Raw genomic sequence first — 26,056 nt, forward strand, 5'->3', positions numbered from 1 at the left:
CAAGGTGAAGCAGCTTTTAGCTCATACATGCTGACACACAATCAGACCATAGAACACTATTATTTGCTCAGTCTTTCCAATAAACAATAGATTTGACTTGTGTGAATACATTTATGTTTTTAATAATAATGATGATAATAATAATAATAAAAAATTCCAGACATGTCAAAACCATACAAAAAAAAGAAGACAATGTGTCTGAATAGGGGTCCTAATAAGCACAGTGGATTGCCTTGTGTCTGAATGGTGCTAAAGAAATAAATTTGCCTTGCCTCTGTAAAATTTTATTTTGAACAAAATTGAGGAATCCCCCAGTGAAACCTGGAGCTGGCCTACAGCGGTCTCTGATTGGCCCTGCCATAGTAGGATTACAAATCCTTCAGGGGACTCCACCCACGGTTTTGTTGCACCTTGCAGCTCCTGCTCCTCCAGTTTGCTCATTTTTCCTGTGAAGCACTAATGCTGCTGCTCTGATACAAATAATGAATGAGGCTGGAGATGGTGACGAAGAATTTCTCTTTCTACGGACGGTGAGTCACTAATTTCAAACACGTGAGGCTTATTAATTATCCCCGTCAGAGTCATGCACTGTAGCCCAAATTGCCCCACAGGTTTCATTACTTACCAATCAAAGCTGGTAGGGAAGCCATTGAGTCACTGTTTTTTTTTTTCTTTTTAATAAGTACCTCTGTAATCCAGGATTAAAAAGTTTTGAGTGTTTTTACAACCAGCATTGCTCACGTTATTGTATTCATACTCTGTCATTATTCTGGCCTTGTAGTTGTTTTTGTTTTGTTGATATTGTGTTTTCACTCTTGTAATTACTTCAATCTACTGTTTAGGATCAAGTGTAACTTCATGATGCATGTCCATCACTCCTAATCCAGTGATGAACTCAGTTCAAATAAAATGCCACACTTTGAGTCATTGTTAGTATTAAAATGTACTGTGCTGTTTTCATGTAATGAGTGATGCTAAAGAAAGTCCAAAAGTGACTTGTTGAACTGAAACAGCAAGACGTTATCATTGATCCCTGGTTGTAAGTTGTCTTCCAACAGCTTGTAATCTTTGCCCTCTGATAAGGGCACGTCACTGGGAGAGCTGGCATGGATGTGAAAAGTACACATGGGTTACTCACTAACCCCATTCATTTTGACTGAACCAAAGAAACTTTGCTCGATCGGATGTCATACGTGGTTTCACGATGAAATGCAGAGTTCCCACAGGGCATTTTATAAGCATGGTGGGTAACAGCCCACATTCCACTGTATCTCCTGTCAGGGTTCATTTAAGTTGTAGATCAAAGAAAAAAAGCTGTTGTAAACGTCACACTGATTAAGAGTGATAATGAATATGTGAAATAGAACTTGATTTAAGTCATAAAAACCTTTCCTTTGTGTCTGATACCATGAATAAGCTACAAGAAAACTTAAAAAAAAAATGGCATCAATTTGAAATTAAGAACAAGACATGCTGATGCCTCCTTTTGACAATCATGCACAGCTTTTTCCCAGTGCTGGTGACATTTGGGTTAATTGTTGTTGGACAAAGAGTTTTCACTTGCAATAATCAGCCTAGAAAGTAGAATTGGTCGTCTGACCATCCGAATACCTCTCGGTGTCACTGTAATGGGCAGTGTGTTTGACTGACTGCAGAGTACTGCTGATAGAGTTGAAGAGGGGGTGAATCACGGGTCAGACAGTGCAATGTCGTCCCAAAATAGAGGGCTGCAGCCTGGCCACTGAGAGGTGTCCTGGCTGAAGTCCAGAGACCGGTTGTCTGTTGCTTTTGTCCACAGTTCCTTAAATAGCTCGAGATGCCTAATTTATTTGATGGGTTCCATGTGACACTGAAATGGAGATAAGATAAATGGTAAGTGACGGAGAGCTACTGTACATGCTGTTGTATTGAGGCCCTGCTATTATTGTACAATGCATAAAAATAAATGTCACAGCGCATAACAGTTTGCTAATGTCACGCACACACGTGTGTGTGTGTGTGTGTGTGTGTGTGTGTGTGTGTGTGTGTGTGTGTGTGTGTGTGTGTGTGTGTGTGTGTGTGTGTGTGTGTGTGTGTGTGTCACTGATATGTTAGAATTAATTTATTCGTAGTAGAACCATGTACATGGTACTGGCTACAATGAAAAGTAAAAGTGAAAATATATTTTCCCTCACGATTTGGTCACCTGAGTGTTGGATATAGGATGCATATCAACCAATGTGGAATCTGAAGTAAAACTATGGAGTCAAGAAAAATCGAAACAAACAAAAGAACAGTTTTTGAGCATATTGTGGTCTTTTGAACTTTTTCACTTTTGTATTGAAGTCTGAACTTCTGGTGCTACAACTACTCCAGTATGGGACTCAATCATACACACATTGTGCACAATGTCCTTGGGTTTATGGTCGCTTTATGTTTACTTCATTCAGGTTGCTTCATTAAGTAATCAACACCGAAAGCCATCCATTCCGCCGTCTCTTTTTTGATTATACCATTGCTTCAAACAATGACAAAAGAACTTCCTGCTTTGAAATAGTTGACTGTCTTAGTCACCACTCTGTGCATGTTTCTGTCAGGGGGATGAGGTGGTTTTGCAGAGTACCTTCACCTACCATGAGGAACATGTGAAGCTCTGTCTTGCTGCTGAGGGGTTCGGCAGTAGACTTTGCCGGCTCGAGCCCACCTCCAACTGCAAGGTAAAGACCTCCCGAGTAGTGACTGCAGGGTTCTTCCTCACTGCCAGTGCAGTCCATTTACTAAAATTTGTCCACAGGTATTTGAATATTTCATTTCATTTCTCAAAGTGTGACATGCTAAAAAGTTAATTTCCCTATAGTCTTAATTTACTTCTTTTAGACTCAATTCAATACACTTTTCTTTTTTTTTTTGTTAAGATTTCCAATTTTTGCTGTTATAGACTGCCCTGTTACACTGCATCATTTATCTGGGAAGGAAGCAGACAGATGTGAAGAACTCAGTCTTGTGTCTTTTTATTCTCTCTAGAATGTTCCACCAGACTTGTCTATATGTGACTTTGTCCTGGCTCAGTGTCTCTCTGTCCGAGCCCTGCAGGAGATGCTCACCCACAGCCAGCACCTGGCTGCAGCGGTTAGTATTCCTTTCATTGCCAGTGCATATCCATTCTACAACACAAACTGTTTCAACATTTATTTTGCAGAAATAGCCAACATGGCAAAGTACTGCAGACTGTATGTTTTGTAAAAGAATAGTAAACTGACTGAATTTAGCCATACATTCCTTCCTTTAAATTAGGTTTTTCTGCAAGTTCTCTTAATTCTAATGAAGCCTTGTGCTATATTCAGAAGTAAGCTTGAGACTCACACCATTGTTATAAAACATGAACTGCCTTAAAACTTGAATATTCATTCATTTGATAATTGTTTTACCCTTGTGGGCTGACTCTTCCAAATTGTGATTTTTGAGGCGGGAACTGGAGGAAGCCATCGCACTCTTTTGTATGGCCAGGCGGTGTTGTTCTTACACCTATACAGTGGCATGGTGAGTCCTCCTCATGGATTCCACACATTCATCAGAGGGATGCAGTTCTGTGAATAATTTTTCGTCACTGTGACTGAGATATCTATTGCATATTTCCTTCCCAGTATCTCAGCTGCTTGTCTTCATCTCAGTCCTCGACTGACAAACTGGCTTTTGATGTCGGTCTGCAGGAGGACAAAGGAGGTATAAGACATTTAAGAAACAATAAAAAAAAAAACAGTTGTTGTCTGTGTAGGTAAAATAACCAACAACAACAATTCAGATGTTTTCAATGTTGACAATAATTCAATTCCTGCTTCTTTTTGGTGTGTGTACGCGCATGTGTGTGTGACTCAGGCGAGGCGTGTTGGTGGACGGTCCACCCAGCCTCCAGACAGAGGTCAGAAGGTGAAAAGGTGCGTGTTGGAGATGACCTCATACTTGTCAGCGTGTCTTCAGAAAGATATCTGGTGAGTTCACCAGGGCTAGAAAAAGGACCTTGTTGAGCTGGCATGATGTGTCAGTGGACATTATGTATTGTCAAGGGTCTTTTGCGTCAGAGTTGTAGATGTGACTGTGTTGGTGGACGTCTCTCAGGGTTAGCGGTTAGTGTCACATTGAACTGAACACATATATGAACAAATAAACATTAACCTTTTTTTGTTCAGGACTCACACGCTCCGTGCAGCCATTTTCCTGCACATAATCATGATCTGGTGTGGGTGTTTTTGTTCGGATTGATGTCATGAGGCTTTAAAGACAGCAGCTTCTTAGTGTAATCTGAGCTCAGGCTGGACCGCACTTGTTTTTTCTTTTTCTCTATGAAGACAGTCCGTCAGACCACATTAATCTTCCACCACCAGCCCCGACCGACTTTAAACTCAGTATTGAGGGCGTTGAGGTCTTTGAAGACTTTCCGTGCCTGCAGCTGACTAACGGCTCTGATTCTGTTCATTCTGTCTTTATGATTCTCAGTCGGTAAGGATTCCCTCTCCGGTCTCTGTCTGTAAAACACCTTGAGGGCCACAGTGCAATCTCCCCTGACTCTTTGTGCTTTTCAGACTTTGTGCTCTAAATCTTCTTACTTCGCACTCAGTGAAACTCTGATATTTCTTAGCAGAGTTGCAATTATTATAAGTTTCGGCTGGATTGATCGCCATCAGATACAAAAATTGCAGTTACCACTATCACAGCTTACTGATGTTAGAAATATTTTTATTTTGTGAAATGCAATTTCTGTCAGACTATGTTTATTGACATTTACAAGACGAAGTAGACCAGATATCTCTTTTTCCTTCAACCCTGAATGTAAGACAACCTCATCTTTTCAGACCAATTTCTTCTGAAAACAAAAACAAACAAAAAAACCCTGTTATATATTTGGACCAATATGCTAATTGAGAATAAATGCTCATAACCTGTTATAAAGTTTGGCTTTACAAGAAGAAATTGCATGCAAACGTGAATGTTTATTCAAATAAACTGTTCTGTGTTGTACTTATTATTGAATTCTTAGAAATCCTAGCAAGTGAATGAGTTCCCTGGCGTGTACTGTGCAGCCCAAAGTGTGGGCGTCACAATGTTTAATACCTTAAGTTGACTAAAGTATAAAATAAAATGCTCCCTGTACATTTTTTCCCAATTGCCTTTTGTCCTTCTATCTTTCACAATCATTTCACTTGTTTAGAAATCACCACTCAGTAAGTCTACGACCTTTATCTCGTCTAATTTCATGCAACATGCGGTGTCTCTGCCCCTGATTAGTTATTTACAATAATAGCGTATGATAACGGTCTTTGCGAAGGGAAAATCAGCAGTTGTATTTATTTTTGATGAGCCTGATTTTTATTATTACCATTCTGTTTTCCCCCCCTCCAGCACCTCTCCTTTGGCGCTGAATGGGACAACAAAAGCTTGAGTGACAGTTTGGTGGTGAATGCAGCTTTCCAGCAGACGCTCTGGAGTGTTGCTCCCGTCTGCTCCGGGGGCGCAGTGGCTCAAGGCAAGGTTTCTTTTTGTTTATGCCTCACCCACAAACACAAAATTGCTGACTCTCGTTTTTGCCCGCTTATGTGTTGTAAATTTGGCAGCCCCATAATGTGGACATGTTTATTAAAGTATTTGAAAGGTAAACCGAAAAAAAGAGAACTTTAAACTTTCATTTGCAAGAACTGTTCTGTGAATTATGAACACCCCCAGTTTCTCACCTGTATGAGGTGGTTTTTCCAAATCGTGGATTTCAGCCAGATCTTAGATAAATACAAAGAATATTCAGTAAGCAGAATAAAACAGATTTAGAGCGCTATAGTGAAGGTCTTGAATAGTTTTGATGGTTTGAAATACTTTCTCTCTACATGCATTTGGACTGGATTGATGTGAAAATATTAAATTGCTCTTGTATAATTGAGTTTACAATTCAATAAAATGAACAAAACACAATAAGGTCTGACTACATAACGTGCCAATGAACTGTAAAGTCAAAGAGACACTAAAGCTCCATGTAACGGTATTCTGTTGTAGAAACTGTGGCTGCGGATCGGATAAAAGCTTTTTTGAAACACAGAGTTGTCACTGATTTGCCTTGCTAAGCTCGCTCTGCTTCAAGGGTATTTCCTTGTGTTTATTCTAGGTTACCTGAAGGGGGGCGAAACATTGCGGCTCCTCCACAGCCACTGCGACGCCTGTCTGACCATTCCCTCCGCAGAGCAAGGGGACGAGCGTCAGAGGTGAGGTCACAAAGACCAGTGTCCTCCGGCGTCAGCTCGAGAAAGTGTCCTGCGCGTGTTGAGCGTGACGATGCCTGTTTTCTTCATCTAGGATAATGCATTATGAGATTGGATCGGTCTCCAGCCATGCCCGCTCCCTGTGGAGGCTGGACATTCATCGTGTCGTGTAAGAGAGTATGAGGGGTTAGGGCGGTCACTTCTTTAGAACAGTGTATTTCAAATTACCTTAAAATAGTCTGAAAAATAAAGAAATGTATATTAATAATCCTTTAAACAGCAAAACACGACCTCAAAAAGACAGAAAGACAGTAAACAGTATTATCTTTGGGTTCTGAGCCGTTCTGGTGTAGAAGTTGCCATTGTCATTCCTTTTTATAGCAAAACACATCGGCTTGGTGGAGCATGGCTCGGTGATGGTGTAATGTTAGAGCACCTTCTGTTGGATTACAAGGCAAACTGCATCAAATTTGTTGCACCTATAAAGACACTTCAGACAGAATTACAACTTCAACATGAGCATTCCAAACAAATGTTTGAATGAATGTTAAAAAATGTAATATAAAGAAGGGCCACGGTCATTATCCATACACTAGTTACCATTAAACAATACATTTAATCGATTTACTTTTCAAGACAATTCAAATCACAAGATTTGTGTAGTTGTATCAAAAAAGAATCGCATCATGTAATATTGCTGGAATGCAACATCATTTCCTAGTATTTAAAGACAATCCATGTTTTTTGTTTTGTTTTTCTCCTCTCATTCATTCAAATCACAACTTAAAGCAACAAAAACCATAAATGCTCACTCTTGGTGTTTCTCAGTTGGAGCGGCAGACATACATGCTGGGGTCAGCCGTTCAGACTGTGTCATGTGACCACCGGGAGGTACCTGGGACTGACCGAGGACAGAGGCCTGTACCTGGTGGAACGGGACAAGGCGGACATTAACACCACTTCCTTCTGCTTCCGATCGTCGAAGGTCTGGAGTTACCTCAGAAGTACCTTGGCTGTTTTTATGATCTTTGAGCTCATATTATCTGCATATGTCAATGGAGATGCTGAGATATTCACTGGGCGTGACCAGAGGAGTGAAAACGAATAGATAATAAGGACAGAGGCCAGGTTGATGTTGTTTGGATGTAGTGAGGAGAGATGGAAGATGTACTGGGCTGAGGAGGTTGGAGGTGATGCTGCCAGGCAGAAGGAGATATGGAAGACCTCAGAAGATTCATGAAGGACATAATAATAATAACGATCCCTGAAGGGTGACAGATGGAAGAACTTTACACTAAACCATCATTAGTATCACATCTTTAATACACCGACACAAAAGTATAATTAAGCAGGATGTGACGCATGCAATGTGATTTTTTTTATTTTTAAAAATAATTATATCCACCCTCCAGGAGAAGCTTGACAGTGGCACAAAGACTAACCTTGATGGGATGGGAGTCCCGGAGATAAAATATGGAGATTCCATTTGTTATGTGCAACATGTGGACTCTGGGCTCTGGCTCACGTACCAAGCTGCTGATGCAAAGTCACGCATTGGAGTATCTCAGCGAAAGGTAGCGAAACTATTACAATTAAATATATTCACTATTGATTACCCCAAAGTATAAAAGTCATTTCTTGTGTTATTTCTTGCAACACAGTAAAACTGTCCACTGAATAATGTTTTCAGGCAATTCTGCACAGTGAGGGCCACATGGACGATGGATTGACATTATCTCGCTCTCTGAGGGAAGAATCTCACACCGCCAGACTAATCCGGAGTGCCATTCTCCTCCTCACACGCTTCATAAGGTATTGGAAGCCGGATTAAGACCTTCAGTTAATCAGGAGTGGGGTTTAGGGTTCAATAACATAGTCTGACATTTTGAAGAACGTTTGCTGTGGTGTCGACTCTCCCAATACCGGGGTGGAAACTGAATGTTACACTACGTGATCATCTGAGGGTGAATTGAAAGGACTGGAAAGTGAGGCAACAATTAAACTGTTAAAATGTTCAAAGATCATTTATCTTACAATGCATTGTCATTAAATCTACCCAGACTTGTAACTCTGAATTAATATTCCATATTTTGCCTTTAATGCTTTTCTAAACCTGTCCGGGCAGTGCAATAGAGTTTAAGCAAAAATGGCAAAGCATATATGAGATTTTGTAATACTATATTTCAGTACTAGAGTGAGTTATATGTTATACACTTGATATCTTGTTTTACTCAAATATTGTTAATTTATTAATACCCATTAGGTCGATTGCAATTGTCAATAAGACACAAATTTAGATTTGATGCGAAAAGACAATGTACATTTGAGTTCTACATGTACTGTGCTGCGCTTTTAACTATTTATATGAATATGTTTGAGACAATTTAATACTTTACAGTTATTAACAGAATATTATCAGTGACACATTAATTTTGGAACAAATAGATTCATTTGTATGCACTAAACATATTTTTATGCCACGTTCAGAACATTGCATTTCAGCTTACACTCCTGCTCTTTTACTACTCTAATGGTCATGATCTAATTCTTGAAACTGGTGAAAATGACCACAGATAACATGCACTGGGTTTTCTTGTTCTCTTCTCGTCGTTGCGTAACCCAGGACTTAATTGACTACCATGTCAGAATACAAATGTGACGACTTCAACATATCTTTAGCAGTATCATTTTAATTTCTCCCTATATGCAGTAATACTTTCTATCTATACCTTGCAAATGTTATGTACCCACTCTACTCAGTGCAAAAACAAAAACGGAGTCTCATCAGCCTAATTAACATGAAATTACTTTCATCACTTCATGTGTTTGATTATGCCCTCAATTCTCATTTTAGGGTGAACTTCTTCATTACCAATCAGTGTGGTTGGTACTGTGTAGTCCAGATTAATGTTTGCTGCTGCCTGTATATGGCTGGGTTTGTGTCTACCGCTGCACGCTTTTGCCATCTTGTGGTTGTAATGCTGCTTCACTCTTGTGTGCCGTATGTGTTTTCTGTCTGTCAGGCTGATTATTATATTTGAAATTTATAGTAGTTTGTCCTCATTGTTACATTGGCAACGAGTTAACACATCTTAATGACTTCAACCTGATAAAGTCTCATGACAGAAATCTATACAAGAATTGTTCAGGTGAGATTACTTGGTTATAAATCTGTGGTTTTTGTAACACAATAGGATTTAAGGTATTTTAGTTTAACCAAATGAAAAAAGGGAACAAAAATGACTTCTCACCCTTCATGTAGGAAGCTGGATGGATTTAATCAAGAAGGAAATCTTCCTTCAGTCAACCTGTCGATGGAGACGGTGACACGGAGTCTGCAGGATCTGATAAACTATTTCCAGCCTCCACTGGATGGGCTCAGCCATGAAGCGAAACAGAACAACATGACAGCACTGAAGAATCAACAGAATATGTTTCAGGAGGAGGTCAGTCTATATGTGTAATTGTCTTTACATTTGATATATCCCCCCCCCTTTTTTTTTTCTTGATCTTTTAAGTACATCATTTCTTCTTCTCAGGGTGTGATAGATTTGGTCCTGGATTGCATTGACCGCCTCCACCAGAACGGTGGCACTTTGCATTTTGCAGAAGCTGCTCCGAGTGACACAGGAGAAGAATGGGAGACCATCCTCAACCGTTTCTATGACCTTCTGGGTGAGCGTTGGCATAATCTGTCCAATTTGGGAAACATTAGCTTTGCACCTCATTGTATATAACTTGGATGCATCAATTTTCTGATATTTAACCAATTGGAAACGTTCACTTGCACCAAACTTGTCTTTCTTTTTCTCTCTCTCTCTCTCTCTCTCTCTCTCTCTCTCTCTCTCTCTCTCTCTCTCTCTCTCTCTCTCTCTCTCTCTCTCTCTCTCTCTCTCTCTCTCTCTCTCTCTCTCTCCCTCTAAAGCTGCTCTGATTCGAGGAAACCGCACAAACTGTGCACACTTTTCAAGTTCTCTCGATTGGCTCATCAGCAGGCTGGACAGATTGGAGGCCTCTACTGGTCGGTTGGATTTTGGGAGTTTCATTGAAAATACCAGTTAAAGTACATATGATGCATGCAATATGAGAATTGTTCAACATAGACAATCCTACAGGGAAGTGTTTCTGCTATACACTGTCAACATGTGTCTCCATTAACAGCAGATATACAGGTTGATATTCTGGTGTGGAGATGCACTAATGAAAACCTGTTTTCACAGGAGTTTTGGAGGTTCTGCACTGTGTCCTTGTAGAAAGTCCCGAAGCACTCGGTGCCATCAGAGATGGACACATTCAATCTATCATCTCATTTCTAGACAGGCATGGGTGCAACCACAAGGTAATGTGTACATGGCTAGAATGATATCCCTTAGGGGGGTTGAGTGCATGTTTTTCAGGGTATGGCATTCCGCACTTCTGATTGATAGCCACACACTAAGACCACATTCAAATAGAAAATTCACTTACAAGTCGGGACGAAAAGCTATGATGGCCTCAGTTTATTGTTGACACTTTGTGTAATCCTGCCGTCTTCGTTCAGGCTGTTCCACAGATGCATATCACAGATATAAAATTTCGGTGCAATTAAAAGGCATGTGATGGCTCTCCAGGGAGTCCTATCCAGCCAACAAGATGACATTTGTAATTAACTTCCATACGTAGATCTGACCACCAGGGGCACACAGGGGGCTTTTACTTATTTTCTTTAAACTCTAGGTTGTATTAAGGTGATCAGGATTACCACACAGATGTAGAAATGTGTCTACATTAAAGATCATTTCTAATATTCGAGTTATTCTGATCATGATATGATCTCGTCTGCAATAATTTTAAATTCCAGCCACATTTTTTTATGTCTTTGAAGATGTAAATACTGTAAAAACCCCTGTGTTCTGCAAGTTTAACTGATATTATTGTTGAAATTGCAGCTCTTTCATTCATATTTCAGGTTTGCTACGTGTTGTGAAAGGATAGTTCATTAAATGGGAACTTCTCAGTGACATACTTTGTTCCACTAAAACAAAGACAGAGATTTTGAGTTCTCTTCATTTATATATTAAAATGATTTACTGGTCTGGCCCACTTGAGATTAAATTGCGCTGTATTTGGCCCCTGACGTAAAATCAGTTTGACACCCCTGCTCGCGAGGCTCCACACAAATCTGAGCAGTGCCATTGGGAGCTTTTTAAATCTAAATTCAGTGGTATCTCAAATATGTTGTGACAGGGACATGGTCCTGAAACAAACCATTAGTATTCCATAGCAACTTAACCAGGATAGTCAGGGCTTTATCGTGTCTGTTACAAAAGCAAGTTAAGGTTTGTTTCTGTAGTTTCAATTATTTACTGTGTCTCCACCATCACCTCTCGCAAATCTTATTCTGCGTGTGGTTCATTAATATTCAACACAAAACTGTGACTTATATATATATATATATATATATATTTTCTATTTTTTTTGTGTGTGTGTGTGCGTATTTATTAGCAGCAGTATACCATCAACAATTGGTATTGCTGTCTGAGTGTCATGAACACAAAAACAAGTACCACAGGATTGATATGAACGTTTTAGGAATAATTTGGGATAATTTGTTGTTTGCTTATTGAGCTGTTGCTGCATGAGGCACTGACAGGTTGTGTTCCAGGTGCTGGAGGTGCTGTGCTCCGTGTGTGCGTGCCATGGTGTGGCCGTGCGATCCAATCAGAACCTCATCTGCGACAGTCTACTGCCAGACAGAGATTTGCTACTCCAAACACGTCTGGTTAATCAGGTCACCAGGTATAATTCACTCTTTTTGTTTGTTTTTGTCTTCTTCTCATTTTCTCTTGTTTTGTTCAGTATTTTCTTGATTTTTGATTTTTCTGTTTTTTTTTTATCACTTGCCGCACACCAAATCAAACATTCAAACTGCACCAGACGAGACGAGTGAAACGGTAACGACAAAAAGGCACGGAGCACGAATTGCAAGAAAATATTCTGGTCTTATTTCCCTGGATTGTTTCATGCTCCCTCATGCATTTTGTTTACATTTGTACGACAGGACATATCGACTAAGTTCCCGTTGCTTAAGAGTTTCAAGAAACACTTGAGATTTCTTTCTCTATTACAGCTATCTGCTTCACTCTGTTGGACTTAATTGAAGACTTACTTGTCCCCCTTCAGTGTCTCCCCTTCATTTGCTGCACCAGTACATCTTGTCTGAATAGATGAGACCAATAATGTCAGAGCACAGATGTCTTCAACTCGGCCTTGTCCAATGAGACGTTGGAAAGTTGCCCAAAGCCTGAGGTGCTATGACTCAGTGATTCACTCCGGACATTTCTGTGGAAGTTTCTTCATATGTTTTTGCGTTTTCAATGTTTTGGCACACTATGCCACTCTTTTTTCTTTAAAAATTTCCAGGCAGTTTCCATTTCTCTTTTCCTTTCCTTTCCTTTTTCCCTTTGAGCTTGTTTCTTACTCGATCTGCCCTTTCTCTGTCAACAGCTGCCGCCTTTTATCAGGCTTTCCTCCATCAGCGGCACATTCGATTCCTTGGGCCTTATAGCTTATTTTGTTTCATATTCCTCACACCTGCTCAGTCCATTCCCCAGCTCTCTTTCTCCTTAAGCCATGTCTCGATCTATCACTTTTACGTCTTGTTCAACTAAATGCTTTATTAGTAAATCTGCTTTCCAGCTCTTCTCCTTTTATCTCATCGGGTTTCCTTCTCTTTTTCCATTTTCTTCTTTATCGCCTGCCACATTTTGTCCAATATTCCAGCTGCTCTTTTGTCCTTTCTCGTTACTTTTCTAATTCCATTTTTGTTATCCAATCTGCCACATTAATTTTCTTTGAATTTAAAATTTTTAAAAAAAGTAGAAGTCCATATACAGTCACAAAGTGCCTAATACTTGTCAAATATAAATTCCCACAACATAATAACCAGCACACTTGGTACAACTTATCTTATTATACTCCAAATACTAAATGAATGATTGAGATTATTTTTGTTTAAAGTTCGCCTTTTGAAACTTTGACTGGTTTTATAGAGTAATGCCAGTTTTCACCTCAAACATTTTCTGACTCAGTGCACAGCAGTGATTTACTGAGTCTGTCTCGCCACCTGCTTCCAGAAAGGACAAACATTTGGCAGTGGCACAGCTCCTCTTTACACTGTCATTAAGATCATCTGTAATCATTGCTCATCAGAAATATCACCACGTCCAATTTCTTATTTTTTTACCCGTAACTATTTTCATCTGTGTGAGTGTTTAACATGCATTTTGTTTGTCATTGGTTGTCATTATCCCCACACAACTCCACCTCAGCATGAGACCAAACATCTTACTGGCTATGGGGGAACACTCAGCCCAGCCTCGGAGGTGGTACTACGAGCTGGTTGTGGACCATGTGGAACATTTCCTCACATCCGAGCCAACACACCTGCGCGTAGGCTGGGCTTGCACGAAAGGCTACCAGCCCAGACCCACAGGCGGGGAGGGTTGGGGCGGCAATGGCGTGGGAGATGACCTCTGCTCGTACGGCTTTGATGGACTTCACCTCTGGTCAGGTGAGGATGTGCTCAAATGAGGTCGGAAGAAAAGTGATTGAATAATATTCATGGGGAAGAGCCCACGATCCCACCAAGCAAATCGTCTAAATAGCAAAGAAAGCAAAAAAAAAAAATTTAACACGGCTTTCTCAAGAGTAGCTAATGGAATTCAACACTGAGACTCAAAATTATGCAGTATTTGTGATGCTGCAATGAAAGCTTGATGCCTCGTGTTACCGTAATTGCAGTAGCCTCAAAGCCATGTTTGTAAAAACATGCATGTAAAAAGCTGCAAAATGCAACGGTTCTCAATATTTGTTACATATTTCACTGTGTTTTACATCATTAAACTTACATTGATGTTGAGATTTCAGGATTTTTTGTTCCTAATTGTTTAGATTTGTAAAAATATGGACTTTTTCAAAACATATAGTCTGTGCAATGGGGAAGAAAAACTTTAAAGTTTAAAGTATTTTACCGGTCTGGTCCTCGTGAGAGGAATTTGGGCTGTTTGTGGCCCCCTGAACTAAAACGAGTTTGACACCCCTTTTCTACAGATAAATTACAACTGGGATTTTATCATAGTTATTGAAAAAAAATTACATAGTTGTTTTTTTTTGTTTCACATAAAATGGGAAAGTTGTGATGGGAGAAGGCCAAGTACACCCTGGACAGTTGACCGCCTGCCAATCTGATTGTCAAAAATTGCCAAAATTGTCGAAAGAAAACTCATATATGCATAAAGAGAACATGCAAACTCCCAAGCCCAGACTAAAGGCAGGGATTTTCTCAAGGTGTGGGTGTAACCACTAAACCAGCGCATGGCCCTCAGCTGCTCTTCAGTCACACTTGATTATCCAGCAGCACCCATTCAACATTTCTGTGTTTTCTTTTGTTTTTATTAAAGCATGTACACAAAGAGGAGGACAAATTACATGCAAATGTGATTTTCTGTCTCCTGAATCACAGGCTGCGTGGGCCGCAAAGTCAGCTCTCCCTATCCTCATTTGCTGAGAAATGATGATGTGGTTAGCTGCTGTCTCGACCTCACCGTCCCCTGCATCTCGTTCCGGGTGAACGGACTGCCGGTGCAGGGCATGTTGGAGAACTTCAGCGGTGGAGGTCTTCTTCATCCAGTCGTCAGTTTCTCTGCTGGAGTCAGGTCTGTAGTGACAACATCCAAGGGACCTGACAGACTGTGTCTTACTTTAACTAGTCATTCTGCAGTCAATATGGCATTGATTTTGACAACTGCAACAGTTTGAGAATGAAAGGTCTGTTTAACTGTAATTGTCCTCCGCTGTCCTCTTCTTGCAAAGCAGGGTTCGTTTTCTTTTTGGGGGGAGACATGGAGCGTTTCGCTTTCTGCCACCACCTGGTTTCGCGTCATGCTCTGAAGCTCTACTTCCAAAAGTCAAACTAAAAGTTGAGCCATGTCAAAAATACATCTTGGCTTGTGAAGAAGGGAAGCAAAAGCTGATTGGCCCCCTGGTGCCTGTTAGTCCACCCACCTTCAGTCCCACGCCAATAGACATCAGTGAGGTAATCAACAGAGGCCGATTTTATTTTATTCCCCAATATATACATGTTTACATCTGATTCGTGCAGACAGACCTTCACATATCCACGTTACCTTCATAGGTGGTATTGCCCCTCCAACTTGAAGACATTCGTGAAAAAATGGCAGAGAATATTCATGAGCTGTGGGTAAAGGACAAGCTTGACCTTGGATGGATGCACGGACCAGTAAGAAAAGTCGTACACCGTCAAAAAATAGATTACAGTACATTGCATAATCTATCATACCTTTTCCATATTGCATATAACACACTGCTTGCATAGTGGGGAGGGAAAAAAAAAATGTCTCTGTCAAATAGGTGAGAGATGAAGGGAAGAAGCATGAACCATGCCTAGTGGAGTTCTCCAAACTTCCAGAACCAGAAAGAAATCAGAATCTCCAGATGGCTCAGGACACGATTAGGTGAGCTCAATTGTGAATCATGCATACAAAATAATCAACAAACAACAACATCAACGAGCCGAATGCTTTTTTTATTGGAAAAGGGAATGAGCGCTTACTGTTGTGTAAGTGATCGTCTTTGCTTTTTCGTTGATCAGGACTCTTCTGGCTCTTGGTTTCCACATTGGCTTAAGGGACGATCATGCTGAAGAACACGTCAAATACATGCGACTTCCCACCAAGTAACCAAAGTCACATTTCACGTTATGCGAAAACACATCACAAACACTTGTATCTTTCAGAAGCCCGGTTCCTCTTTTTCCTCCTTAGGTATGAGCAGTTGGGTGGCTACAGACCTGCTCCAGTGGATTTGAGCCGGGTTTTTCTGAGCCCAGACCACGAAGAAATAGTTCACCTGCTGGCAGAGAATGAACACAACGTGTGGGCCAGAGAGCGTATCAAGCAAGGATGGACCTATGGCGCCCAGCAGGTTTATATGGTTTATTTGTGCTGATCAGACACTTCTCAGTAGAAAATACATTTGAACATGTAATTGAGTTGGAGTCTTGATGAAGTGTGGAAGTCTACTTAAGACTCTTCTTCATGAAGAATATCAAGTACTTTATTTACCAGACTATAAGTCACACCTGAGTATAAGTAACATCTGTTTAAAAAAATAAATAAATAAATGTGTCAAGAGGAGGTAAAATGATTACATATATAAGTGGCACTGGTGTATAACATGAGTTTATTTTTCCATGCCAAGACATAACTGGAGCGTGTATAAGCCTCGGCCAGCAGCTGCTGTTCCAAAACCCATCTGGGAATTTGTTCCTCAGTTCTGCCCGTCATGCTTTTAGTCCACGATTAGCTTTCTATTGTTTTCTTCATCACTTCATCATTCTTCGTCGTTCTTCCAGTGACCTCAGAGGCTTTTTTTTCCTTTTAAATAAAAATGGAGTTTACAAATAAGTTGTATATATGTTTTTTTTTTTTTTTTGGGTTGGAGAAATATATATATATATATATATATATATATATATATATATATATAATGTCTTTATCCTGCCACTCACCGTACATAATTGCAGACAGGTTTGCAAACACCTATTAAACATTCATTCTTTTTTTTTGTTTCACCATTTTGTTGTTTGGATCTTTTTTTTTTTTTTTTCTTCTTCCTTTTTTCAGGATGTGAAAGCAAAGCGAAGCCCCCACCTCGTGCCCTACAGCCTCCTAGATGAAAGGACTCAGAGAGTGGGCAGAGATGGTGTCAGAGAGGCTGTCTGCACCCTGTTGGCATATGGTTACAGTCTGGAGCCGCTCAACCACGAACAAAGTACCTCCCAAAATCTTGTTTAGAATAATGATCAATTGCACCTCTGTTAATGTCACTTTTACATCGTGTAGCTTGTATTATTGGCTGAACCTAACACGGTAGTGTTTTGATGAGTATTCAAAATACAGCAGATTTTGCATTGCGAGGATTTGATTTAATGGGACTCGAGTGCAAATCAATTTTTTAGTCCAGCAGATGCCCATATTATGTCTGTTTCCTGGATTTGCAGCCACATTATCAAAGCCATGTCTCCTCTCTGCTGAGAAGTGCAGAGTGTTCAGACCAGATAAATCTTATGCTGTGACCCGGGGGAAGTGGTATTTTGAATTTGAAATACTGACAGCCGGGAATATGAGAGTGGGCTGGGTCCGGCCAGGCTGCACTCCAGATAAAGAGCTCGGCTCAGATGACCAGGCATACGTCTTTGATGGATCCGAAGTAAGATATTCAAACTCATTTCTCAAAATTGCAGGTGGAATCTCAGTCAGAATCACTCCATCAGTCTGTGTAAATCTTAATATGAAGCTTGCATCTTTGTCATTGTCAAATTTAGACATTTAGAATCATTTTTATTTACATTTAGACTGACTCCAAAACCTTTTTATTTTTTTATTTGATCATTACAGATTTTTTGGGGGAAATTTCTGTGACAATAATTTGCTCTAGATGAAACAAGCAGAACAATATGTTCTTTTTTCCCCATCTGTTTTCACCCTTAATCATTTGAATCCTTAATATCTCTTGCACAATTCAATTCAGCCTTGCAAAAAAAAACAAAAAACATGCTTGTCTTTGCATTTATCCTTATATAAATATCAGGGTTTATATTGCATTGGCTTCAACAATGGCCATGCAAATCGAATGCCTAAATATACCTGAATTTGAGGTGAGTATTTTCTGCCTAGTGACCCATTCTAAAGCTTTGTTTCCTTGGCTTGTTGTTGCTTTCAGGCTCAGTGGCACCACCAGGGGAGTGAACCTCTGGGCCGTCTGTGGCTCAGAGGTGATGTGGTGGGTTGCTTGGTTGACATGACTGAACGCACCATGATGGTCACGCTTAACGGCGAGGCTCTGTTTAATGACAGGGGATCAGAGCTGGCTGCCAAGGACTTTGATATCAGAGCTGGTATGTGTTTCTTAAACAGCTTTCTCTATTGCATGCCGATACTGTCTATTGAACTAAATCCAGGTTGTTATTTTTGGCTGTACTTTTACCTGTATCCTTCCCCATACTTTCCAGGATTGTTACCCGTGGTTAGTGTGGGTGTGAACCAGGTGGGAAGGCTAAATCTGGGCTGTCAGGTGGGCTCTCTGAAATACTTTACGGCGTGCGGGCTGCAGGAGGGCTATAAGCCTTTTGCTGCCAACATGGCTCGAGACCCAGTCCTGTGGATGAGCTGGAAGCAGCCTCAGTTTGCTTCCATACTGCCTGATGATCACAACTTACAGGTTATTTTACCCCCCTCCAAGCTTTCCTTTACCCAGTAGTTCAGCTGAAATGCCTTTGGACTTGTAAAGTACGGTGCAATAATGTTTGCATTATTTATAAGGGGGCCTCCGCAGGCTCAGGAGCTGCTTAGTTAAATCGCAACACTAATTTTGAAGACCTTGTTAAAATCTTTTTTTTTTTCCAAGGTCACCAGAGTCAGTGGCTCAATGGATTCCTTATCCAGCTTGAGGGTGGCTCAGCGCTTGTTTCCTCACCATGGTGGAGGGGGTGAGATGGGCTTTTTTCGGCTCAGCATGTCCATCGAATGCGCCGCTATCCTTCGTAGCCCTGCGGGCGGTGTGCTTCCAGTGGCCTCCAGCGCGCTCTCTCCAGGTGCAGGTAAGTTTATTTTTTATTTATTTAGTTAGTTGTTAACACTTTTTCAACAGCAGACAAAACTTTGACATGCTTGTCACAAGACGTGTTCTGCTTAACATAAAGTTATCAATGTCTGGTATTACATCGTTTAAGCCATCCATCCATCCATCCATCCATCCAGGGTGCACCCTAGACACCAGTCTCAGAGAAAACACAGAGACAGTCGCACAAACTCGATTTTACACCTATCAATATTCTAGCTGCCGATAAACCTCTAAAACATGGTTTGGGGATTGTGAGAAGAAACCAGAATAGCTGGGGGGAATAAAACCCTACAGGCGCAGAGCCAACAGGCAAACATAGAAACATTGAGTGGTATTGAAATATTGATTCAAGAATTTGTGTCCATGGTAGCAGGCGTTAGCCAATTCCTCCACTGTCTAGATCACCGATATTTTGACATTTTGACCTTGATAAATTGTCCTGCTTAAGCTCCCGATGTGCTGTGCTGTGATTAATGCCAGTTGTCCTTCCAGGAAGGAAAGAGCAGGAGGATGTGGACTCTGACTTTGAAGTGTTGATGAAGTCAGCCCACGGCTTTGCAGGATCAAGAGATGAGCTCAACTACAAGGACCATACCCAAGATAAAACGTCCAAACTGAAACAGCGGTAGATAAAGAAAATGTTTAGAATATTTCGCCAGAAATTTATTGTTTTACATTTTAGATTTGGATGGATTATATTGTTGTTATATCATTTGTAATTAAAATTACTTGAAGGTCAGGACATTTTTGAATAGAAATGACACATCATGTCAAACGTTAATGTGCTCCATCCGTTTATTATTTTTTTTAGGTTCATGCTGAAGAGGACCAAGCCAGGCTTAGTCAGTAGCAACTCATCTGCACGGCTTCTGGAAGATGTTGTCATTGACAAAGACAATTATGATCAACTCATTCAAAGCTCCAGAGTAAGCGTTTGAATTTCTCTACTCATCTGATCTCATCATAACTAAACGATTACCCTTCATAAAAATGAATGGGTGCTAATAAAGAGTTTTGTAATACACCAGCAAGTTACGTAAAGGTATTAAGCAATATTCATCGACATGCGGCATTCTCCCTTTGCAGTAAGATGTAATTACAAACCACACTAACCAAAAGAGCAAGATGCAAATATCAAACGGTCTCAACGAGTGACCTTTCTGTTTCAGTATTACTACTCGGTGAGGGTTCTTCCAGGCCAGGAGCCCTTTAACGTGTGGGTGGGCTGGGTGACCTCTGACTTTCATCAGCATGACAAACCGTTTGACCCCAACGTCGTCTCGACTGTGACTGTCACTCTGGGAGATGACGGTGGCAAAGTCCAGGAAAGGTCAGTGTGCGTCAACGCCGCCGTTAGTGTGGGGGAATTTGCACAAAACTTAAAACAATAATTGATGTCAGAGTTGCTGTGGTTCGTCGTGGTGATTATGTCTTTGATATTTTACTCAATTTACCCAACTACAGAAGAACTGATACACACAGTTTAGCATTTGTATCAGTTTGGCTACAAAAACACAATAGTGAAAACACATTATTATCCTTCTGCACAGTGTGAAGAGGTGTAACTGTTACATGACCTGTGCTGGAGAGGCGACAGGCCTGTCTCAGAGTCGAAGGAGTGCAGGGTTGGAAATTGGCTGCCTAATTGACACAGGCACTGGACTGCTCACCTTTACCTCCAATGGAGTGGAGATGGCCACTTTCTATCAAGTAGGTCACAACTGACTCTACTGATTTATCCTGTGTCATTTAATGTATTCACTATTTTAATTAGAGTTATGGATGTCACTCTTGCGATAATAACCCAGAAAAGTAATTATATTCTATTATCATATTTTTCTGACTTCATTTAATTTTGAATCAGGTGGAGGCGAGTACCAAGCTGTTCCCTGCTGTTTTCGTCACACCGACCACCACCAACATGTTTCAGTTTGAGCTCGGACGAATCAAGGTAATCACTGATTAATCATATCCAACAGGCATTTTACAGTATTCTTATTATCACTTGTTGGGTACTGACTATAAAAAAAAAATCCAGTTTTAACATTCAAAGTACGACGTTTTGAGTTTGTAGATTGAATTAGAATTCATTAAAATTGTACTCCTGGAGGGCTACTGCTCTCTCACTGTCTTCTTCAACACGTATTTTAACCAAATGAGTGTGCCATCATCAAGAACGGCAGAAAGCCTCTTTCCAATATAATCAGTGCAATCAGGGGTGTTGGTGCAGGCGCTCCAGGAATCATCCATGATCCTTGTGTGTTTTTCCGCATCCAGAATGTGATGCCGCTCTCATCAGGTTTGCTTCGCAGCCAAAGAAGGAATGCCAGTCCTCAGTGTCCTCCAAGGTTTCAGGTGCAGCACCTCAGGCCTGTTTCCTGGACGAGAGTTCCAGAATGTGCTCTGAAAGTGCTCGTGGATCGGCCGGATGAGCATCACGGGTGGAGAATCCAATGCTACGATCCAGTGCAAGTCATGACTCTGCAGATCCCTGATGAAAACAGGTTCAAAAGTCCACATTTCATTCACAATTCTGCTGTTGACCCTAATATGACATTTAAATGACATATAGTGCATTTTAACACTTTCTTAGCATGTTTTCTTCTGCCACATTCACCCATTCAACTCACACACCAGACGACTGCTTCAAAACCCGCCTGCACACTGTTGGGAGCAGAGTCTGGTCTAACTACACCTCCACAGGTTGAGGATCCCATCAGTTCTATTCCACTGTCATTTCTATCGACCTGGAAGCTTTTCTGTCTTGTGATCATTCAACTGAATAGCTTTGTGTCAAACTCGAGGCTCGTGGGCCAAATCCACCTCTCGTGTTGTTTTTATGTGTCTCCTTCAAGCTTGAAATTTACATGATAGTCCTTTAAAAGTCCAGAACTAACAACAAACTGCATTTATTGCAATACATACTGATCTTGTGGCAAAAAGGACACTCCCCTGCATTGAGCATGCAACGTTTCCATCTTGATCTTTAGCTTCAGTTTTGGCGGTAACCAATTGAATTGACATAAATCTGCAAAAAACAACAACAACGTACCTCAGAGTTAAATGAGAGATGATAATCAAAAAACATGCTGGTGCCAAAATGTTATCACATATACTGTATGAGTGAGGTGTGCTCAGTTTAGCCTCCAAAATACCCGTTAAATTCACCCATATTCAAAAAGCAGAATGCAGTGACAGTGAAATACGTTGGCATGGTATCTTCCATCTGATCTTTTGATAATCATGTAGGTAAATTCAACTTTATTCATATAGCGCCGAATACAACAAAGTCATTTCATTTTCATATTTTAGTAACAGAGAAATGTAAAAACGATGAAAAAGGTTAATTGCAAAGGCACTTGTGTACCGCTGTGTTATTCTATGTCATCTAACTTTGAAGCGTCAACCAGCCCTTTCAGAACAAACGCCATGGTGACGCGGTTGATGAAAATGAGTTTGACACCCTGGTTAGGAACTTTGAGTTGATTTCAAACAAGTAGCAACGATGAAAAGAGTTTGATTTATTTTTGTGTTACGCAGGTCTGTAGACATTTTGGAGCTGTCTGAACTTGAGGACCTCTTGACCTTTCACTGTCACACCCTCCTCCTCTACTGCTCTTTGGGAGCTCTCGGCAACACCAGAGTTTGCCATGCCCTCTGCAGTTATGTGGACCAGTCCCAGGTCCTTCATGCTATTCAGAATCCACACCTCCCCGGTCCGCTCCGATCTGCGTTTTATCAGCTGCTGATTCAGGTGTTTGCTCTCTTTCTCTTTATATTTTTAATCATTTGAAATGGACATACTATAGCTCTATTTCATTTACGCTTGCTTACTTCTTCCTCCAGGTGTTTCTCAGCAGCCACACCACAGCATGTCTGATGATGAACAATGAATACATCGTTCCTATGACTGAAGAAATGGGAGAAATCAGCCTTTATCCCAGTTCGGCTAATCAAGAGGAAAGCTACCCTCCAGGGGGGATTCCCAGCATCAGTCGCAGCACGTCTCTCAAACCACGGATGCATTTTTCATCCCCTTGTTTTGTCAGGAGTGATGGTGTGGACAGCGCTGGCGGTGTTGAAATACCCTGCACAGACGGCCCAGAAATCCCTCTGGACATATTGAAAAATCTGACTGTAGAAATGCTGACTGCTGGAGTTTGTGCTGTGAGGCAGGGGGTGAGGGATCCTGCAGGAGGCAACATTGAGCTTCTGCTTGTACCTTTACTAAGACTCTTCTACAGCCTCCTGGTTATGGGGGTATTCAGTGACGAGGACTTCTGCAAGGTTCTCAGACTGTTGGAGCCAGGCGTGTTCTCCACTAATACGGAAACCTCTGAGGAAGAGGAGGACGAGACAGAGGAGAAAGAGAGAGAAGTTAGTGATGATGAAAAAGTTGACAACAAACTGGGGCTCCTTCAAATGAAGCTGCCAGAAGCTGTCAAACTTGAGGTGAATGAACCAAAAGTTTTTGGGGGTTTATTCTTACTTTTTGTGATGAAAGAAATTCAAAAGAAACTATTAAGTGATATTTCTCCACTCTCTCTCTCTCTCTCTCTCTCTCTCTCTCTCTCTCTCTCTCTCTCTCTCTAGCTCTGCCAGCTGCTGTGCTACCTGTGCGATTGCCAGGTTCGCCGCAGGGTCGAGGCTGTGATTGGCTTCTCTGACAACTTTGTGGGTCAGTTACAGGGGAACCAGCGGTTTCGCTACAACCAGGTTATGGAAGCGCTCAACATGTCAGCCGCCCTCACTGCTCGAAAGACCAAGGAGTTCAGACTTCCTCCTAAGGAGCAGGTTGATTTGGGGATTGAGTCATTTTCCACCCTTAAAAATTAATTTATAATATCACCCATGTTGGTTAGAGTGAATCTCTAGGGAGCTGGCATTTGTTACACTATTGTCTGTTTCTCTTGTTTAAAAGATTAATATGCTGCTGAGCTTCAGAGAGGAAGAGCAACGAGACCAGTGTCCATGTCCAGAGGAAATTCAACGTCTCCTGCAAGACTTTCATCATCTCCTCAACACACACTGCGGTTGGAGCACCCCTTATCTTTCACTGATTGACTCATTTTCATTCAGACAAGAAACTCCGAGGATGTAGTTAATTTAAGTTGGGAAATGTTATCTGACTCTGCCGTCATTGTGCAGGCGTTGAATCGGACTGTGACTCAGAGGCTGAAGAGGACGGTGAAATGTCTGTCAAAGAGCGACTTCTCAGTCTCATGGCGAGAGTCGTTGGGCTTCATAAGACACCCACAGACAAAGAGGATTGCAGATCACAGAATCCCAGTAAGTCCAGGTTGTATGTTACATTCAGGAGAGACTTTACACACTACATTTGTATTCCTTTGCTTGTGTGACCTAAGTGACTTTATCAGTATTAGGTATAGACCTGACGTTGAATATACTTTACATTGCTTTGTGCTCGTGACTTATATACTCCTGTTGAATGATTTCCCACAATCTACTAAAAAATATTGACCTGCAAGTGTCACATCAGACAGAAAAAAAGAATATGTGATTTCCCTCTTCTGATTTTATCACATATGTCACCTGCCTTCCCAGAGTCCCTCAAAACGCTGATTTCTGAAACGATGGTGCGCTGGGCTCAGGAGGAAGAGATACAGGACCCGCAGCTTGTTGCTGCCATCTTCTCATTGCTGCACCGACAGTATCAGGGCCTCGGGGGGCAAATGGGGGGATCCCTCTGCAAGGCCTACACAATAAGCCAAGCTTCAGTGGAGGACACCATGGCCCTCTTGACGTCCCTGGGACAAATCCGCTCGCTCCTCAGTGTCTGCATGGGGAAAGAAGAAGAGCGGCTAATGATCAGTAGACTCGGGTAGGAACACATTTTTGTGGGATACTTAGAAACGTGTGCAGATTGAGTATCTATCTATCTGTCTATCTATCTATCTGTCTATCTATCTATCTATCTATCTATCTATCTATCTATCTATCTATCTATCTATCTATCTATCTATCTATCTATCTATCTATCTATCTATCTATCTATCTATCTATCTATCTATCTATCTATCTATCTATCTATCTATCTATCTATCTATCTATCCAACTCTCTCAACTATTTTTCTTTGTTCTAGTATTTTAATTTATCATTTTTAGTTAAGTAGAAACCAGTGACAGGAAAAAGAAATATGACGCCTTGCAGAATAAAGAGTTTTGCATGTTGAAGGCGACGTAAAGAAACATTCTTATAGTTTTCCTTTTTTCTTCTATTCAGAGACATCATGAACAATAAAGTTTTCTACCAACACCCTGACCTAATGAGGGCTTTGGGTATGCATGAGACAGTGATGGAAGTGATGGTAAATGTTCTCGGGGAAAAGGAATCAAAGGTAAAAATATATATAATAATTACATTGGTTGTGACATGATCTAAACTTAACGTCAAATTTAGCTGCTAAACAGTCATAGCACGACCGAAAAATGCAATGCTTTTCGTTTCATGTGCACTAATTAAGCTTCTTATTATGCTGTTCCTTTACGCCGCCACCTGAAATTCACCCCATAGGAGATCACCTTTCCCAGAATGGTGGCCAGCTGCTGTCGATTCCTGTGCTACTTTTGCCGCATCAGCCGTCACAATCAGGGAGCCTTGTTCGACCACCTCAGCTACTTACTGGAAAACAGCAGTGTTGGACTTGGTGAATCACGTCACTTCATCCGCTTTGTGTTTTTATTGCTAAGAATTGTTGTGAGACGCACTGTAGCTTCATTCATTAAGCAAAACGCAATGAGGGGAGATTTGTAGTGTTGCTACAAATGCGAGTTACTTTTTAATTTTCCCCAGAAAGTAAAATATTGTTATATAGTTGTATTGAATTATGCAAGTATGTCATATGGAGCAGCCGAAATTGACTGTGGAACTCAATATTCTGGATATTATGTTTTAAAGTGGGAAGCAGATAAAAGTTTGAAAAAGTTTGCTTCACTTATGCCAGATGAGTCCAAAATACTCCCTGAGATCAAACCTATACACTTAACTGGATTGTACCTCCGAGTTTTAACGCTTTGTGGCTTTGCTGCAAAACATGGCTAATCAAGGAGAAATCTTACTGCTGAGTTCTTTCTTCTGATTTCTGCTGGTGACTTAAAATGGCATAACCAAAGTAAAGCCAGCGAGTGCA

At 40.9% G+C, this 26,056-nt stretch overlaps 1 protein-coding gene across 1 annotated transcript in view; it reads left to right on the forward strand.

Moving 5' to 3' along the window:
- Positions 1-506: 506 nt before the first annotated feature.
- ryr2b (ryanodine receptor 2b (cardiac)) overlaps positions 507-26,056 on the forward strand; it is a gene marked incomplete at its 3' end in the record, with an annotated part of 64,462 nt that continues 38,912 nt past the window's right edge. Inside the window, exons 1-43 of the mRNA XM_080481009.1 lie at positions 507-530; positions 2,577-2,696; positions 3,004-3,108; positions 3,445-3,519; positions 3,624-3,702; positions 3,856-3,968; positions 5,377-5,500; positions 6,128-6,224; positions 6,316-6,390; positions 7,050-7,206; positions 7,634-7,795; positions 7,912-8,033; positions 9,484-9,667; positions 9,761-9,896; positions 10,147-10,242; positions 10,442-10,560; positions 11,866-11,999; positions 13,532-13,773; positions 14,725-14,917; positions 15,078-15,297; positions 15,397-15,501; positions 15,633-15,736; positions 15,874-15,957; positions 16,046-16,205; positions 16,907-17,054; positions 17,284-17,492; positions 18,006-18,180; positions 18,295-18,503; positions 18,690-18,882; positions 19,398-19,530; positions 19,717-19,831; positions 20,075-20,235; positions 20,456-20,615; positions 20,770-20,856; positions 21,183-21,409; positions 22,446-22,659; positions 22,752-23,357; positions 23,499-23,699; positions 23,827-23,938; positions 24,054-24,194; positions 24,471-24,747; positions 25,150-25,264; positions 25,441-25,573. Of these exons, the coding sequence (XP_080337135.1) occupies positions 3,076-3,108; positions 3,445-3,519; positions 3,624-3,702; positions 3,856-3,968; positions 5,377-5,500; positions 6,128-6,224; positions 6,316-6,390; positions 7,050-7,206; positions 7,634-7,795; positions 7,912-8,033; positions 9,484-9,667; positions 9,761-9,896; positions 10,147-10,242; positions 10,442-10,560; positions 11,866-11,999; positions 13,532-13,773; positions 14,725-14,917; positions 15,078-15,297; positions 15,397-15,501; positions 15,633-15,736; positions 15,874-15,957; positions 16,046-16,205; positions 16,907-17,054; positions 17,284-17,492; positions 18,006-18,180; positions 18,295-18,503; positions 18,690-18,882; positions 19,398-19,530; positions 19,717-19,831; positions 20,075-20,235; positions 20,456-20,615; positions 20,770-20,856; positions 21,183-21,409; positions 22,446-22,659; positions 22,752-23,357; positions 23,499-23,699; positions 23,827-23,938; positions 24,054-24,194; positions 24,471-24,747; positions 25,150-25,264; positions 25,441-25,573 (6,430 nt within the window). The 5' untranslated portion in view covers positions 507-530; positions 2,577-2,696; positions 3,004-3,075. The remainder of the gene's footprint in view (positions 531-2,576; positions 2,697-3,003; positions 3,109-3,444; positions 3,520-3,623; positions 3,703-3,855; positions 3,969-5,376; positions 5,501-6,127; positions 6,225-6,315; positions 6,391-7,049; positions 7,207-7,633; positions 7,796-7,911; positions 8,034-9,483; positions 9,668-9,760; positions 9,897-10,146; positions 10,243-10,441; positions 10,561-11,865; positions 12,000-13,531; positions 13,774-14,724; positions 14,918-15,077; positions 15,298-15,396; positions 15,502-15,632; positions 15,737-15,873; positions 15,958-16,045; positions 16,206-16,906; positions 17,055-17,283; positions 17,493-18,005; positions 18,181-18,294; positions 18,504-18,689; positions 18,883-19,397; positions 19,531-19,716; positions 19,832-20,074; positions 20,236-20,455; positions 20,616-20,769; positions 20,857-21,182; positions 21,410-22,445; positions 22,660-22,751; positions 23,358-23,498; positions 23,700-23,826; positions 23,939-24,053; positions 24,195-24,470; positions 24,748-25,149; positions 25,265-25,440; positions 25,574-26,056) is intronic.

Source organism: Lipophrys pholis (genome assembly GCF_963383615.2).
Source record: "Lipophrys pholis genome assembly, chromosome: 15".
Lineage (NCBI taxonomy): Eukaryota > Metazoa > Chordata > Actinopteri > Blenniiformes > Blenniidae > Lipophrys > Lipophrys pholis.